Source organism: Silurus aristotelis, assembly GCF_946808225.1.
Source record: "Silurus aristotelis genome assembly, chromosome: 3".
NCBI lineage: Eukaryota > Metazoa > Chordata > Actinopteri > Siluriformes > Siluridae > Silurus > Silurus aristotelis.
The window spans coordinates 20,996,874-21,016,457 of NC_139576.1; the positions used below are offsets into that span (position 1 = coordinate 20,996,874).

A 19,584-nucleotide genomic window follows, 5' to 3' on the forward strand; every position below is an offset into this window, starting at 1 on the left:
AAGCAACAGTGAAATTCACTTTAATACACTTCTACACAAAGAAAAATCATGATGTTAATGATATAATATATGGGGGGGAAAAATTACAACACAAAACTTTCCCAAAACCATTTCGTGTGCAGTTTTATTAAATAAAAAACTATGTTTAAAGGATGTTAGGTTATGATGCATGACCTGCAGCCCACCTTTTTCCCCTTCTACAAGTTTCCAGAGCTGACATCTTGTTTTGCGCAGTCGTGAGCCACTCCGTCTTTTGCGCATAACCAGCTGTGCATTCCAGCGGTCCTTCGAATTCCGCTTGCTGTGCTCTGATTGGCTATTGCAAAGCGAGCTGCCCCCGGATTGGTTGGTTATAAATGAGCGGTCGTAGGTGTAACTCTGAATTAAAAATGAGCCAATCCCAGGTTTAGGGGCGGGATATTTCAGAATACGGATGGGAAGAAAACAAAGCAGTCCAGCCCAGCTCTTAGTTGAAGCTCGGCCTCTGAAGTCATCATCTCATCTTTACTGCAGGGAGGAGCGTGTAGGAGCATCTGTCTCCGGTGCGTTCAAATTCACCCGTACACAGCACTTTGCTGACTTTTAACCAGGCGATTGTTGGCGGAGAGCCATGCAAAATAACAATGCAGCTCAGAGGAGATCGTCAAGAAAGCAGTGATATTTGTTGACGGAGAAAAAAAACAACACCGAGTCTTCGTGATTACAGCATCCGGAACTGGCCGCATCGGGTTCATGCGCCAAGAAGATGGTCAATTCAGCTAACGGTTAGTAGGCAGCTCTTCACACATGCTTTACACCATTCTTTTCTTTTCTAGATGTTTTCTCTCTTGCAAACCATTCCCAGTTTTTGCTATTGCGTTATATACAGTGTTTTGGCATTCATTCTAAAACCAATAGAATTAAAATACATTTGCTAATGATAATTGGGACGTTATGGTACATTACTGAAAACATGTTGTTCCTTATAAACCATTACTTAATCAGTACTATCGATTTACATTAGTGATCAGAAATTTGTAGGTTTTTCTGATGGCTTTGCCCTGCACCGGATAGCATCAGATGAGGACATTAATGAGTGTCCTGCATCCTGATACCTGCCCATCTGCTCATCTAATCTCTGTGTACCTGCGGTTTACTGGTACTTGATTACTCCAGTGTAGTGACATGTCTATAGCTGATAGTTACCTACAATCAGTTTCATTCAGGTGCCCAGATGGGCTACAGACACACACTACCTGTCATGAGAACCTCAATGAATTATACACATCTATACAATTAGATCTTATTATCTATATAAGTGGACATCTTACCTTTTTAAGGCACCAAGGTCAAGCAGTGACATTGCAGCGTGGACTTAATATAGACTCTCAGCTTCCTGTAACACTGCACTTCAAATATACAGGATTTTTAGGCCTCTGCTTTTTCAGCCTTGACCTAAAATCGTGAGAAAGTTGACAGGAAATGGAAAACCTTCTGTCTTGTGTGTTTTCCAATACATCATGTCATATGACAAGCCAATAATAGCACTGTTTAAGTACAAAAAAACGCTTACTCATCTACGGATTTACTGAAATAGTAATGTCCAATTTAACTCTGTTCGCTGACTTCTAAAAGAATGTCATGTCCCAATCTGACCTATTTTAGGAATCGGTATACTTCAATTGTATTAAATAACAAACTGGAGGGTGTTTGAGAAATCACAAACCAATGCGCTGTGACCCCTAGCAAACCGGGATATGCGAAGAGAGCAATGTCATTCACTGTGTTGTAATGTAAGACTTAGCAATGGGAATATGTTGAAAAAAATCTGCAATAAACATATCATGTTGGCTGAGAAAGTGGGTAGAGCTTATGGGTAAACATCTAGAGCATATGCTGTAAATAAAAATACTGTCCTCTTGTTGATTTTGACTTTTCAGACGCCTTGCCGATTCCTCCTTGGCACTGGCTACTGTGTTAAACCTGTATTAAATACTTAGCGGTCGTATTTGAAGCTAAGCTCATTATGTCCATGAAAATGGTTTCTTATTAAAAAACATTATGCCCTCCACATTACACCAGGTGTAGGGATGATCTTCAGTTCTAGAGTTGCACTAGAGTTGTAAACTCAACCAGACAAATGTGTGTGACAGTCAGAGTCTCTTTTAATTATGCAGTAGTAAGGACACTATTGCTGTCACCATGGACACACTTTGCCTTCTAATCATATCGCAGGTGGACTGAGTCAGCAGAACCTATTTTGATTTACACAACAAAGAGTTTTGTGTAAATTCTCAGTGTGCTCTTTTGTGTGTTGTACACGTGTACATAGATTTTTTTTTTCTGTATTCTTTGACCTCGAGTATTTCCTGGAACACTGTGTGTCCAGTGGGACTGCTCTCTTAATGTACAAATAGCACCTTTCGTTATGTATAGATTTGTGAACAATCCTTTTGTTGTGAAAATCTTTTGAAAGGCAGCAGGCCGTGGTAGTTCAGGGTCATTATGAAATCCCTGACTCATTTGGCTGGGTGTATAAGCTGCTTATTGCTCTTAGTCACTTCCTTTTTTTTCAATTGAGCCAATCGGTACCTGTGAGGCGGCCGTTACAATGCGCTTTAAATCAAGAATTTCTACACTAAGCAACAAACTTGTACAAAACATCACTTCTAAATACAAGGTTGAAAGGTTGCTATTCATGACGTCACTCATTATTATCAAGCAAATACTTTGGTAATACATATTTAAGCTAATGCTAATGATTGTTCGCCAGTTTTTTCACACTCCACGTGATCTGACTCCGCAAGCATGGCTTTTGTTTTACAGAGACTAATCTTTGGAGTGTTTATTTATAAATACGTTCACACAAAAATCTAGAGACATGGATGACCTGAATGATACAAAATGTTATAAGAGTCATTATTAAAAATTTGTTGAATTTTGCCAGTCACAAAGCAGAACCTTGCTTTGGAGAAAAATCTAAACATAATGACTTTTACACACTAATGTTTTCTCCTGCTCATCAAATGAAATTTCCCTACTGTTTGTCTTTCAATGTAATAAATCAAAGCTGCTTGTTGGAATATTCTTACCTGTAAAATAAGTTGCTCTGGACAGAGCATCCATTTCGAATGTTGCCTTTAAAATGGCACTACATACATGATCTATAATCATGCGGTATCGTTCAGCTGGTGTTGCAGTGGTTCAGCATTATGAAGTAAAACCCTGTCCTTAATTCCTCTGTATATATAATTTGTACATACACACAGGCAGTGATCCTTATTATCAATCCTGTGTGTAAATATTATAATAAACCAAACCGAATTAAGAATTTATGTTAGATTTACTAAAGTTTTGTAAACACTAATATTCTCTGTGCTTACGACAGTCACTAGTGAAGTGGAAACATTGGCCATGACGCAGCTCAAATGCAGTTAGTGACACCCACAGTACTCTATAAAAGGTCATGTGCACACTCATTAGGGAGCACAAAATGACTTCTAAACACTGGAGGAAAAGGCATGATTTTAAAATCACTCGTATGCCATTGAAGAAATTTAGCAATTAGGTGTGAATTAAATAAGGTGAAGAGAAAATGGTGTGACATGAAAACTGAGCACATCATACAATGAAACTCACCAATCACCAATCTGTTTTTAAATCATGTTTCTCAGGCTTCAAAATTTTGTATAGCGTTAAAAGGGAATGCAATGGCAAAAGGGCTGATTTATACCAGTCAATCATCGGTAGGAATAGTGATGTTGCATATTACATGTTTTATTTGTCTTAATTTAAATGTCTGTGGTATATTTCTTTCTTTATCTTTCCCTTTTTCAATTATACCAATTATATAAAGCATGAAGTTACTCTATATTCTTAGTTCATACAATTTAAGTCAAGTCAGTCAAGGTCTGCATTAGTCAGTCTTCTTATGTGTAAATGTATACACACTCAGGAGCATGAATATTAAATTAACATCTTTTTTCAGAAATTATGGAAATTTCATCAATTTTCTATATAAAATGTATTGTATAAATTATGCTAATTTCTTCCATTGCACATGGTTTCTCACACTTGGTCACCCCTGTATTTATTATTTAATCACAAAAGTTGTAGAGGTTTGTTAGGCATTCACTTAGATCTGTAACAGCATTAGCCTATTTTTCAGTCAGTCTAAAGTGAAGTATGACATAAGCGAACTATTTTGTACTGTAAAAACTTGAAAGCAAAATAACACACCCCTCACTCAAGTAGAAGTACAGATACTCATGTTTTTAAAGTTGAAGTACTGACTACACTATTTCACTCAAGTTAAAGTAAAGAAGTTTGGGCTCTGACATGTACTTAAGTAAAAAGTAGCCATTATTATTACCTGTTTTAATGTCACACTGGTAACTGGACCTCACATCATATTACTATATTAATACAAAAGAATTTCAAATGTTGTTACATAATGAATGCATTCAGGCTGCACATCCACCATATAGAACACAAGCAGAGAAAAGATGATGATCAGGTGATCAGGAATGTCTCTGTTCTCAGCCATGTTTATATCCCTGAATCCCTCTGTCTCATCCACGTTAACCCCAGACTTCTTGCTGCCTTTTGCCGTGTTAGTTGTTAGCTTTGTTGGCTGGTCTACGTCTGTGGGGTGTGATGGCTAGGAAATGATTCACCAATTGTAGGTTGAAAAAGCTGCGCAATGACAAGAAATAGGATGATGGGCTGAAAACGGAGCAGTTGAATAAAACATTTTGATTGTCACCAAATAGATTAAAACTAAAGTAATGGGTCTGGTTTGAAAATGTAAGAAGTAGAAAGTACAGATATGTAAAAAATGTAATGAGTGAAAGTAAAAAGTTGTCTGAAAAATAAATTGTGAAGTACTGATTGGCATGCAATATCTGGCACAATAAAATAACATAAAAGTCTTTTTTTGTTTGTCATTGTATTAGTACAGTGTATAAAATGCTTATTACTGTCTATATTCATTTATCGTATTTTAAAGATTTTGCTTTCTTTTTTAGACAAAGCATCTAACTTACTCTACGTACTTGGCAGGTTTTATTAACTCGTCTTTTAATCATAATGAAGTTTTTTGTTTTAGAATGTTTTGTTTGTTTTTAATTTTTCTTTTTGGTCAAAAACTTGACAGTAGTCTGTAGTCTATAAACAACAAATCAGTTAATCCTAATGAGACATTTTATAAGCATGTGCTAAATGACATGTCTTATGCAACGACTCTAAGAATGCATTGCATTTTCATCTGAGCTGTCAGTTCTCACCACATATTTATTATAAGGAAAAATGTATCAACTTTTCCAGCCATATGTGGCTTGAGACCACAAAGTTACAGGCACCCAATCATGTAGGATGCTTTTAGATTCAACTAGGATATCCAAAACTGTTCCAGCATGATAAGCATATTTTTAAAGAGCCTAATAAAGATATACTTTACATGGGAGTGGAAGAGCTTGAGTGACCTGCTACTGAGCTCCGAACTCAACCCTATTAAACACCTTTAGGATATATTGTAATGCTGACTGCATCCCAGGCCTCCTAAACATACACCAGTATGCGACTTTACTACTGGCCTTGTGGTTGAATGAGCAAAAATCTCCACAAGCACACTTCAAGATCTAGTAGAACATCTTGCCAAAAGAACTGAGGTTATATGAACCACAAATGGGGACTATATGTGGAATGGGATGTTTATAAAGCACTTAATGAATATCATAGTCAAGTGTCCCCAAATATATTTTATGAACTGTCTGAAGAAATGTAGGAAAGGCTACTGATCAGAAGTTAGTGTGTTCACATACCATCACTGCCAACATGCTCGTCATTAAGGCCTTTATTCCTAAACTGCTCAATTGTATAAGAAAGACAATCAGGCATTTTTACCCACAAAACTGTCTGGATGTTTTTAAAATGATTTTTTACACAATTATGTGTAAACTCTGTCTTAAACTGTTTTTTTAAGGAAACTCTGAAATACTTTAACCAGACAGTGTGGCACAAGCATAGGGAATTTCACTGAGTTTCAAGAATGTTTATCTGTAAAATATTTTAGCTAAATCTGTTTTTGTCCAAGGTCAAGGACAGGGCTATACTGCCAATTTCATGTTGGATTATCCCAAGCCTCCTTTTGAAGTACTGTTAGCAGTGAATTTTGCAAGACAGCAGCTAGATGGCCAATCATTGTATTGCCCTTGTATTATATTTAATAACTTGTCCTTTATGAATTCTTCTGTAGACATCGTATGAAAATCCATGTTATTTTCCTTTTTTTAATTAACCTATTTTAATGGAAGAGTGAAGCCACTTGATACCCAATTAAAAAGATTAAAGAGAGGTACATGAGAAAAGGCTTAAATTACAACTTGCCAAAATTAAAGTACACAGCAATGTAGACAGTCTGTCCCTGTGGTATTTGTCCCTAAAACGTTATAGTTGCCGCTATGTTAATTTTGATGATATTGTGAGTGGCAGTATCAGAAAAGCAACTATCTGACCAACTGAAGTAGCAGCAAGAACAGCTCTGAGTTTTTGTAGTCTTGTAGGCAAACGCACATGTAAATGATTTTGGCTATAGTCACTTGTGACAGATTATAGCTACACATCTCACTTGCCTCAACTGCTGTTTGACTTGCACTTGTTCAAGCACAATAGACTCCATCTTTATCCCTTAGTGGGAGAACTTATAACACAGCTGTTTTCCCAGTTCCCAAATGTCTGAAAGATTTTTTTTAACTACAGGGGACGCAGTATCAAAGCATTGATGTTTAAAATCGTTTACATTTTTTTTTTTATTTGTAAAAACAAACATACACAAAGTCTCATTGCCTAACAGAAGTGGCTGAAGCCTGGAGTAGCACTCACTTCAATAATTTTCTTTATGCTTATTTGAAACTTGTGCTCGATTACAAAAAAAGTGTTATTCTATTAAAACTATTAAAAAAACAGCTTCAATATAAGCAAAGGAGAATTTTAACATGTACTCATACCATGACAAAGTGGTGTCTATATTTGTAAAGGATTCCAAAGACCATAAGCTCTACATTTAAGTGTACGGGCAACAGTCCAAAACATTTATGTGTAATTTGAATGATATTTAGACAAATCTAAAGAATAATTCCATGTCAAGTTTCTATTACATTTATATGCAATGCTTTGACTTGTTAAGATGTATAGACAATGTAGTTTGCTGATTTTTGCTTTTCAAAGGCTCAGTTAGATATACTACATCAGTCTGTCTATTTTTTTATGAATATGGTTAAAGCAGTTAAAAGGACAAACACTCAGCTCTATTTCTACAATCAGCTTTAACTTTAGACCAATACGGTACATTAGTGGATTTACTTTACACAGCTTATGGCTGAAGAGAAAAGATAAATTAGCTTCACCGCCTGGATGTGAACTGGTGCAGAAAGATCCTTTTTTATTTTTTATTTTTTTTGGTGTTTTTGTGCATTTACTGCTTAGGGCAGTGTAGGTGTCAGCAGTGACCTTTGAGGTGAAGAGGTAGGATCTGGCTTCCTGTGAACAGGAGCTATGAGTCGGCAAGGAGAGGATTTTCCTGTTACTCCAAAGGCCTTGATGAAAGCAATATAGATTTTGCTGAGTCATGGGAAAGGTTTATTGTTTTGTGTTTTAATGTTGCTATAATTTCCAGTGAAAGGGAACTCCAGTTGTCCATTGTGCATCATTAAGCAGTGAAATGAACATGATGGCAGCTTTTAATATTTCGTCTGTAATGATAGATATTTTTTATGTACCCAGAGTAAAGTATTTAAACAAATCGCATGACACAACCTGGTTACATTGTCAGTCCGTCTGTAACCATATTTGAGCTGAAAAAATGCACATAAATGACCTGAAACTATTCTAAAAATTCACGCACTGGAAAAAGGAGTCACAGTTCCCCTGTTCTTGGTTAAGCCTTTTTGCGTTGGAGACAAGGTCATTGTCACACTTGATGAAGTTTAGAAATTAATCCAACCCTAAAAAACCTGCTAGTGTCAACCTCAAGAGATACATGTCTAAAGCACAGGGCACTGTATATCACATACAGCTGTTAGCTAGTTGTGCAGTGACTATCAAACAGCACTCTGTACTTAAACATATTTTGAAACCTGTGCTTTATAACTAAATATACAAACTTCTAGTCCTCACTGTAATTTCTTTAACCCACCTTAAATTTGCACTTTGTGTGCATGTGTGTGTGTGTGTGTGTGTGTGCTTGCATGCATGTTATTAACTCCAGTGAGTATGCTAATGTACTAACTTGTAAAAAAAAAAAAAAAAAAACAGCCTGCTTGGGGAAATGTGGTTTTTTTTTTTTTTAGACCTTCTTTCCTGATTCGAAATTAAAGCGGAAGTTACCAAAGAGGGAGTGTGAGCCTGATGTATTATGAGTATAATTATTTATGACGAATTGCCCGCATTATTTTGCAGTCTGTTCAATGTGTTGATTGTTACGGCAGACGTTTTCAATCTCTGAAAGCCTCGTATCAAGTGAAAGGATATGATAACGCTTCATAATCATTACAGACCAAATTGCCAACATCTTATTAAATTGTTATAAACTGAAAGGGACAGAGGCTCAAAGAATGGTGGCTCACGCAGAGAGAAAACATCCAACCAGTACAACAGTGAGCAGCGCTGCTTAGCCAAAAAAAAAGGTAAATAATAGATGGAACTGCATTTATAAAAATTCAGCAGAGAGATTAGTCTAACTGTGTAAGCATGACACCATAAATACCCTCCACAGTAATTATAGTGACAACTAAAATGACTAGTTAAAACTTCCAATGCTACTGAGATATATGGCATAGAATTATTTTATAGTTTGTGGGTGGCGGGTAACCTTACTCTCTCTTGAAATCTAAATTCAGGCAAGAGAAAAATAATCGTTTTTTTCTTTCTGTATCTATCAAATCTGATGTACTATATCTATTGCAATCTCATGTCTGTGTGTGTGGATGCTTTAGGAGGAGGAAAATAGTATTGATTCTATTGTCCTGGGCTTAGTTACAGTGAAACAGCATGTACTGATAAGAAATTTTCCCAGTCCTGGTCACCAAACAATCCTGTTTTATTAAACTCTTTTGTAAGTCATTCATCATATTATATTTCGCACTCAGGCTTGCCACCCATTTGCTGATCAGAGCATTGGTGCCACTGAATTTGTCAAATCCATGAGCATTGATTATGGTTCACTGTGTGGTTATGATCTTTTGTGTCCAATTGTCCCAGGATTAAAACCTCTTTCTTTTAATACAAAATTAGGATCATTTTGCAGCCTTAAAAGAACCTGCTGATTTAGGCTGACACACATTTTGACAACAGGATACATCTGTTCTGGGTTTACCCAGAGGAAACCTGCTCACTAAGCATGCTTAGGCAGACAAACCTTGAGGCCAGCTCATCACAAACACACACACATGCATATATTATTTAAGGTATCCCACAATTTCTCACAGCATTGAGCCGGCACCCAGCAAGTAAGTCAGGGGAGAACATACAGGAGCACCAGCAGCATCTTCTTTACAGAAAAAACAATCGAGGAAATAAGGCGTTGCATATGTGGGTTCATTGCAGTCGTCTATAAAACAGGTGTTTTCTTCAGAGCATGAAATAAAATGCATTTGTAAAAGTTAAAAGTCTGTCTGGAATTGATCACATATTAATTACTGTGTGAAGGTGATGTGACGGGCAGAAGTGCTTTTGTCTGGACATGGCTAATGAGCTCTGAGCCGGTTGTTATTCTCAGCAGTGACAGCTCTGAAAACACCCACACACCCCAAGTAGTGCACACAGAAAGTCATCAGGGAACATTGTGAGAATAATCAAGGTACAAATGTACAGGCAGAACTAAGATTCAAGTACAAAAATAAAATAAATATAGACATAGTAAATATGCACATATACAGTATTTGAAAAGAACAGATGCCATCATGATTTATTGCCCAGTCTTGTGATCTGCCAAGAAAACACTCACCTGCTTCTCCTCCTCTGAAAAGAACCAGACATATCTTAAAGTGTGCCAATAACGGTGTCTGCATGTTTTCATTTTAACCATTTTTATGCCTTTGATTTCTTTCATATTGTTATTTGAATTCATTTACTTGAGTAACCAAGATGATTCTCTATTGATCACAGAGTACCAGGGTTCAAAATCCCAATGTTCCAATCAGTAGTTCACAGCCTTGAATGCACAAAAAAATGCTCAGTGGTTTTAGCGAGAAATTGTTGAGGCGTTAAACAGAGTGTTGTGAGAAACGGTTATTTCGTAAGAATGTATTTAGCAAGCCAGGCACGAATGCCCTTATGCCTAAAATGCTTTTTTTTTTCAGCACTGCAGATGAAGAATGTGCTAATGTCTAGCTGTCAATCTGTCATACATCCCAAACTTCATTAACACAGATATTAACACAAGGTGAAAAGCACAATGTATGTAAACGCTTCCAAACAATAGTCTAATCAATTTAAAGGATGTACTGGTTTGTGAAAGCTAACCTGATAGGTATTTTTTTAGGTACGTAATAGGTTCGGGGATTACCTGGGACATGAGTAGGTGGATTACAAGTCAGGTTATCTGTGTAGACACAAAAATCATGGACACAGGGTTGTTTGTAGTTGGTTAGCAAGGTTATATTGTTGTTTGGATCAGGGATACATCTCCAGTTAGAAAATCATAAGAGATCAAAACAAAATTCAAGTGGTAATAATATAAGCAGTTAAAATGTGTAAATAATATAGTATAGTTAGGGTCATAATACACACTCACTGAGAAGCAACCCAGTTTCAGTACCAAACAATACCAAACTAATGTTTTTCTATTGTTATTTGTTTGTTTATTATGAGTCATTGCCGAATTTCTGTTGTGGTCCTTGATATACAAGGTGGCACTTGAAACAATACAACTAGGCAGTAAAATAAAATTTTGGTCAGAATAGACCAAACTAGATTTTTTTTTAGCAATGAGCAGTACTTGCCTTGTCGGTAAAAGAGAGCACTGCATACAAGGTGGAAATCACTGATACTTCTGGGCTGTTCTGTGGTTTGTGGTGTGAAAGTACATGAGTTAAACAAAAAGTCTAGATTTTAGATTGTAATGTTAGTTATTTCAAACAAAAGAACAAGAATTTTCTGAATCGGGTTGCCAAACATGGCAAAATGCAGTTAAAGCTATTGTATACAGCACAATTTTGTCAGTTTATGCAATACGTTAAGCAACCAGTTCATCGTTATACAACTATTGTGAACGTTGGAGCTTGAATATACTTCAGTAGAGTGTACAGAGGAGGATGTGAGAGACCTTGATTTCTTTCCACTAGCACCACTTTCAGTGAATAGTCGAATTACAGGTAATGTCGCAGACCATTACTCCAAAGTAAAAACTACGTCAACCATGATGATGTAGAAAATGTAAACCTAAATCACTATGAAAAGGGAGCAGGCTAACGCTTGCTCTTTCTCGGAACATATCCAGATCTACCACTGCATTTTTCCCCAAATTCCAGCTGATGCAATCATCAGGGGACTGAATAAAGGCTGTGGCAAAGTCAAAATTTAAACTCAAGATGGTACAGTAGGTGCTCAGGAACCTTAACACATAAATGGTTTGTGGCAAACACAGTGTAGGATTTGAGCTGTGGTCTAAATTAAAGAAGGAAGTCCACATACAGGAATATAACGAATATAAAGGGGCACATTGCTGTTAAATGACCAAATTCAAAATTAATTTTGTGGGTATTTTGCGCTTAACACCTTATTCACTGCATCAACTGCAAATTCAAAATTAGCATGAGAATGCTATGAAGGGTTGAGATGTAATAGTAAGAGTAACAGTAACCCACAGAATAAACAATTCAGTTCTAATATCACTGAAGATTAGTAGCTTCTTTATTCATATTGAGCCCATCTTCATAGTAACAACAAAAGGGGACAGCCTAAAGAATATAATAGTTGTTTCTTATGGAGCTTTGCAGAATATTAGGAGAGAAAATCCCCAAAGATGAAAAACCTTGAAAGGGCTGGGCCCTTTTTAATGAGCATGTAGGAAATGTAAGCTTTTTTTCCCTTAGTGTGTGGAATCTCCTGTGGGAGTAATTAAACTGGACAGGGTTTTGCTTTTCACTGAATGCCTAATCAATACAGATACAGAGGCTCAATGCACTACACAGTACCATCTCTTTCATTCACACACTCCACTATTACAGTTCCACATTACATTACACACGTCCTTTTGTCAGTTTAAAATTTATTCACATTTATAGACCAGACTGTTCATTTACAGTTTCCTTTACACTGAGTGTAGCTGCTGGCAACTACCATCAGCATGTTTGTTAGTGTGTGCAATGAGTAACAGATGATCTCGAAGCACTGTTGCCATCTGTAACATTTCCATAGAGACTGCCCGAGCTACAGTGATTTGATTGTGGTGCCTTCATCTTTTGCATTACAACAATAAGGACCAGGGATTTTCTTGGAAATTACTATGGTTACTGCATTCTACACTGGTGAGAAGTAGCTTGCCGTGTGTATGCGTATGTGTGGGTGTGGGTGTGGGTGGGCATGAGCATTTCCTTCATTACAGGCCATTAACATAGACACAAAACAAGAAGTGACGCCGAGGAAATGCAGGTGTGTTATGATCTTCTTCTTCTTTCGGCTTCTCCCATTAGGGGTCGCCACAGCGGATTATCCTTTTCCATACCCCCCCTGTCCTCTGCATCTGCTACATCCTCAGCATTCTTTTACCGATATATCCCATGTCTCTCCTCTGCACATGTCCAAACCATCTTAATCTCGCCACTCAAACTCCTACTGACTTTCATTCCCCTTCTCTCCAGCACGTACCTCCAGCTCTCCAGGCTCTTCTTAACCTGCACCCTACTCTTACCACAAATCACAATATCATCCGCAAGCATCATCTGTCTGACCTCGTCCGTCCACCTGTCCATCAACACTACAAATAGGAAAGGGCTCAGAGCTGCTTCTTGATGCAGTCCAACCTCCACCTCGAACCATTCTGTCGTTCCTACTGCACACTTCACTGCTCTCACACTGTTCTCATATATGTCCTGCACCACCCTCACATACTTCTCTGACACACTTGACTTCCTCATACAATATTACAACTCCTCTCTCGGCACCCTGTCGTGCGCTTTCTCTAAATCCACAAACACACAATGCAACTCCTTCTGACCTTCTCTATACTTATTCATAAACATTCTCAAAGCAAATAATGCGTCTGTGGTGCTCTTTCTCGGCATTAAACCATACTGTTGCTCACAGATGGTCACTTCTTCTCTTTTAGCTTGGCATCCACTTCTCTTTCCCATAACTTCATAGTGTTGGTAAAAACTCCACTGCCATCTCTCCTAAACATCTCCACGCTTCTACTGGTATGTCATCTGGTCCTACCGACTTTCCACTCTTAATCGCTGCTCTCACTTCCTCCTTACTAATTCTATCCACTTCTTGCTTCCATCTTCACATTATCCAACCTTCTCTCGCTTTTATTTTCCTCATTCATCAGCTGCTCAAAATACTCCCTCCATCTTCTCAACACACTCTCCTCACTAGTCAACACATTTCCATCTCCATTTTTTATTGCTCTAACTTGCAGCACATCCTTCCCAGCTCGGTCCCTGTGTCTGGCCAATATGTATAAATCCTTTTCTCCTTCCTTAGTGTCCAACTTCTCATACAGCTCCTCATATGTCTTTTTCTTGGCTTTCGCCACATCCCTCTTACCTGCTGCCGCATCTCCTTGTACTCCTGCCTACTTTTCTCATCACTTTTTCGATCCCATTTCTGTTATGCCAACTTCTTTCTCCTTATGCTCTCCTGCACTTCCTCATTCCACCACCATGTCTTTTTGTCTTCCTTTCTATTTCCAGAAGTCACACCGAATACCTTTCTAGCGGTTTCTCTAATCACTTCTGCAGTAGTTGCCCAATCATCCAGCACCTCTTTACCACCACCGAGCCCCTGTCTGACCTCTTCCCTGAATTTCACACTACAGTCTTCCTCCTTCAGTTTCCATCATCTTATTCTTCTTTCAGTCCTCACTCTCCTCTTCTTCTAAACCTCGAAGGCCATCCCACAGACCACCATCCGATGTTGTCTAGCTACACTGTTCCCTGCCAACATCTTACAGTCTCCAATCTCCTTCAGGTTGCATCTGCTACATAGAATATGGTCCACCTGTGTGCACCTTCCTCCACTCTTATATGTCACCCTATGCTCATTTTTCTGCTTAAAAAAAAAAAAAAAAAGTATTTACCACTGCAATAAAACAGATAGAACAGATAAACCCCCTCCAGTGTTCCTTGCCTTACTCCATTTCCACTTGGTCTCCTGAACACACAACATATCTACCTTCCTCCTCTCCTTTTCCTCCTTCGGCTAACAGTAGCCTAATTTCCACCGGTACCCTGTTGGCTAACAATACCTGTGGTGGTCATTGGTAACTCGGGCCCTGACCAAGCCGGTATGAATTTATGATTTGTGATCCGCATGTTTGATTTGGCACGTTTTACGCTCCCCGTTAATCCTGGCTTGGGAGCGACACTAAGAGTGCACTGGCTTGTGCAACCCTAATAACTGGGTTAGGTGTGTTATGATGAATAGTAAAAACAATTAACTGGCAGAAATGAATATCCCCCTGTTAATTAGAATAATGTAAATTTAAAAAACAGTGAACACAAACAACACCCACATATAATTAGACAGATTTTCTGTAATTGTGGGCATATCCTGTTACTCCTGCTCTTCTTCACCTTATGAAATTTGTGAAGGCTCTCATACGTTTCTGTGTTGGGGTGGGTGAAAGACTAAAATAATAGCATTACTTATAAAAGGCAATTATGTGTGAAAAGATACGAATAGCTATAAAATGACTTGAAGGTGATTTATATGTATATTTTGTGTATGAATATTGTTAGTCAATAAAAAGAACAGCTGCTTTTCAGTTCTCCGCCTGGCAAGAACCAATTCTGCACATGGAAAAACTTAATTTAATTTTCTTCTTAATTTTTCAGTATTCAGTATTTTTAAGTAATTATATGATCTTTCCATGTTTAGCAAGGTGGTATGATGACGGTGGCTCCACAGCCCCTGATTTCATCTTAAACTTAGGTTGGCGCTTGTGTTAGAGTTTCACCGTGTTGTACCCATTTGTTTTCAATAGGCTCACTAGTTTTTCTTAAAGGTATATTTCTGCTTAATGCTTTTTGACCTGGATTAACCAGTTACTCAAGATAAATTAATTATGACTATTTATTGAATTAAGACCATCATAGTATCTGCTTTTTAATTCTAAAAGGCTCATGTATAATCTTCTACAACCACACAGCAAAATTTGAGGTTGAAGAAACAGTTATAGTCATAAATAAGAAACATTTCTAGTGAAGTTATTTTGAGGACACTGCATACCCGGGTTTGGCAAAGTGGCACGTTGAGGGAATCGTACAATTTGCCTAAAGGTATTTGATTGAGCTTTGCGTTTTAGAGAAAAGCAGGAGCAAAGTCGCTAACCCTAAATGGCTTGAAGAGTTTATTTATTTTTACACATGGTTTGATTTACTCAGCTGATTATATACACATGATTTTAGATATCTTACATCCTATCATGGTTTTATGTATTTGTTATTTTAGTAGTCATAGGCAAATGAGGATTCTATTTGACTAACCACTTAGCTGCATTTGACTAACGACATTGTGCATACATCCAACAAATATATTAGTTTATTTTAGGATTAACTTTTTTGTAACTTGCTCTTTTATGTTTCAGGTGAGAAGCTGTGAGTCCCCTTTGAGGCACCTTTTCTCTGGTCATGTTGTTTGCCAGTGGTAAAAGCAGAACGTGAGGAAAGACCGACAGAGTGAAAGAAAGAGAGAGCACGAAGGCTGCTTTTGTCATCATGTCACACCACCATTCGCGAGGTCACCAAGGCCGTGCTGCTAGTATGGAAGAAAGGTGTGCCACGCCTGTTCATAAGAGCTCCACCCCTACACACAAGAGTGCCTCCTCGTCCTCCTCCTCACAAAGAGACAGCCGACAGGTAAGACTGAAATGAAAGTAAGAAAAAAAAAAACTTGGGATCTGACAATGGGGCTGTTAATAAATGCATTTTTAAAGACTATATGATGGGTTCTGTGACCACACATGCTTATTTTGATAAATCTGAACTAATCCCAGGAGGCCAGGGTAAAGAAATGATGAGGCACAAAACATTAACCTTTAAAAATGGCACTCTTTGAACAGCTAGAAATCCCTGCTCAGTCATTTCCCTCACCAGAAATTTCTACAATGGAGCTGTAGGTCTCATGTACTTCGAAATCATGCTGAGCTTGTACATAATTTATTACACTTGGTTATGTGGCTTCTGCATGATGCAATATCAAGTATAAAAAACCTATTCTTGCTGAAAACAGTCAGAATCAATTTCACTTTTCACAAAAATCGGACTCATTAGTAATGTTTGCCAATACACCCACAGTACATTTGTCAGGTCAGCGTGAAGATGCAATTGTTAGAATAATTAATAATATAGTGTGAATATGACTGAGCAAAACCATTCGTTCACATGCAGTATTTTTTTTTTTATAGCAAATATGTTTCAAATATATGAAAAGATAACTGCATACTCACAATTATTACATTAAATAATTCTGATAAATGCCAATAATTCTATTAGCCGATTGAGAGATAATCCTGATGTTCATGTAAGCTTCCTGTATTATTATCTATTTTTATAGCTTTAGTGGAAAAATGAAAGAAGCAAGTTAGACGTTAAGCATGTCAAATCTGATCCATTATATATTTGTTGTAAATGTTATTTTTGGCCCAACTTTTCCTTCAGTAAATAAATGCACTATTGCAATTTGTTTTCAGGAAACTGTAATTATAGAAATAGGTCACATATTTTAAAGTTAAGCATTAAGAAGGACTGGACATGTCGGGTTTAGTAAGCTTTATTATGACATGGCTTATAAGAAAGAGCCTTTGGTTTCCTTGATTTAAAGGTTAACTTAATGTTTATTATGTCTGCAGTAAGTACTGTACATTGAAGACCTTTTTTTCAGATTCTTTAGTATACTGACTCTCTGTCAATACCAAAATAGCTGCTCACACAGCAACAAAGAAAGGAACTAGCATAGGCTTCCCAACAATTGCCTAGAGCAGACATGAATATCAAAACTCATACAAATATTCTCATTCATCATTTATCTTGTTTAAAAATCTTGTTTACCTGGGGCATGGTGTTTTGCATATGTGTGGCATCCTGGGAAAACCCTTTACATGGTGCTTCCCTGGACTGAAATTTGTTTCTTATTTGCACACATTTCAGTCGCAAGTAAGTTTAAGCATTTTAAAATCTGATTAGCTCCAAAAGAGAAAAAAGATTTTAATAAAACACTAACACACAGATTGATTGAAAACAATGGTTTAGTCTTAACACTTTGTTTTGCTTACATCTGTTCAATTTAAGTTATGACGTGCATCCTAGATGATTCCGCAGCTGGTTAATAGACCTTATACAAACTGAATCGATCAGGATTACATCCATTTTACTATGGGTCCTAACCAACAATTGACGATTGCATTATATTCACCGCATGAGGAAGCACTCTTACCTTACCTGGCCTTGCCTAATGTGGTATTTATGGAAATGTTAGACCTGTTTAAACAGTTTTAGAAAGATCTCATATATTAGAGGTGTTGAAATATATTGTATGCTTAAAATCTCCAGCTATATCAGTTTTCCCAGACCACCACACAATAGGATTGGACTATGTAATTTGATTATTGTATATCTTGATTATACATATGCTGTTGAGGTCAGGAAGGCATCTGAAATCTTGTGTATTCACACGGATACTAAATCATTTAAGGCTTCTGCGGTCACTCACTCTGTCTGTGTACTCTGTGTCTGTCATGACCAGTTCACTTCACTGAAAGGCAACTAGAGATGGCTGTGGAATGTCTGACCCCCCAGCTTTCTGACGTGATTGTGTGAAAAATACATGAGAGAAAGAGAGAGGCTAAGTCTTAGCATAAGATGTGCCTCTGTTTCTCGAATGCCCTTGATTTGTCTGTGGATCCCACAGCCTCATTTCTATGGTGGAGTAATGCTTTTTTAGGCCTGACAGCTGACAGAAAGAAAGAACATTTTAAAGTGTAAGAGCTTGACTTTGATACTTTGATCTAAAGAAATAAATTGAAACCGGTCATGCAGATAAATGCCAGGATATTAAGTAATACCATCCTGTGATGAAACATTTTTATCCTGATGGAAGGGATTTATTTTATGATCACATAGCCTCAATCCACAGGGTTCGAGGATTCACTGAATGGTACAATGACTTTGAAAATAATATAATTGACTTGCTTTGGCCTTGCAGTCACTTATGGAAGATTTTAGACCAGTATATACAATAGCATTCTCTATAAATGAATAAAATTAGAATACAAATAAAAAAGTATAGATTAATATGTACAGTGCATCTGGAAAGTATTCACAGCGCTTCACTTTTTACACATTTTTATGTTACCGTCTTATTCCAAAATTTATTAAATTCATTATTTTCTTAGAAATTCTACAAACAATTCCCCATAATGACAATGTGAAAGAAGTGTGTTTGAAATCCTTTGCAAATTTATTGAAAATAAAAAAACTAAAACAATCACATCTACAGCCATTTTCAGATCTCTCCAGAGATGTTTAATAGGGTTCAAGTGTGGGCTCTGGCTGGGCCACTCAAGAACATTCACAGAGTCGTCCCTTAGCCACTTCTTTATTATCTTGGCTGTGTGCTTAGGATTATTGTCCTGTTAGAAGATGAACCATCTCCCCAGTCTGAGGTCCAGAGTGCTCTGGAGCAGGTTTTCATCACGGATGTCTCCGTACATTGCTGCATTAATTTTTCCCTCGATTCTGACTATTCTCCCATTTCGTGCCACTGAAGAATATCCCCACAGCAGGATGCTGTGAAATTTTTCTGTATCCTTTTCCAGATATGTGCCTCGATACAATCTTGTTTTGGAGGTCTACAGACAATTCCAATGGCTTGGTTTGTGTTCTGACATGCACTGTTAACTGTGGGACCTTATATAGACAGGTGTGTGCCTTTCCAAATTATGTACAATCAACTGAATGGTGGACTCCAAAAGTTGTAGAAACATCTTAAGGATGATCAGTGGAAACAGGATGTACCTGAGCTAAATTTTGAGTGTCATGGGAAAGGCTGTAAATACTTATGTATGTGATTTTTTATTTTTTTTTTATATACATTTTTTTTCAATAAGAGAAGATTTCAATAAAATTTCTTTCATGTTGCACTTTACTTACTTTCCAGATGCATTGTATGTGTCTGGTGTGTGTATAATGCTTAATGCGAGCTCCTCATTATTTCAGTGTCAGTACCGCTGTCAGTGAGTTCGCAGACTGCCTGGTAGTAGGGAAGCCCTCGTTATTTCACTCTGTCTTTGAAATTGCACAGCAAGGCTGCAGCCTCATGGTCAGAGAGGAAATCCTTTACTCAAGCTTTAACTTGTTTAGAGGAAAACGAATGCTTACTGAGCTT

General features: G+C 37.4%; 1 protein-coding gene across 5 annotated transcripts in view; it reads left to right on the forward strand.

The window, feature by feature from the left end:
• The first annotated feature begins 424 nt into the window (after positions 1-424).
• The window catches only part of osbpl6 (oxysterol binding protein-like 6), a 42,500-nt gene continuing 23,340 nt past the window's right edge, over positions 425-19,584 (forward strand). For 2 of the 5 annotated variants that reach the window (XM_083536713.1, XM_083536714.1), the window contains exons 1-2: positions 453-764; positions 15,788-16,058. In XM_083536713.1, coding sequence (XP_083392839.1) covers positions 15,918-16,058 — 141 coding nt within the window. In that variant the 5' untranslated portion in view covers positions 453-764; positions 15,788-15,917. Of the gene's footprint in view, positions 765-15,787; positions 16,059-19,584 lie in introns of all 5 variants that reach the window. The other 3 variants (XM_083536712.1, XM_083536711.1, XM_083536715.1) reach the window with 3 other exon arrangements.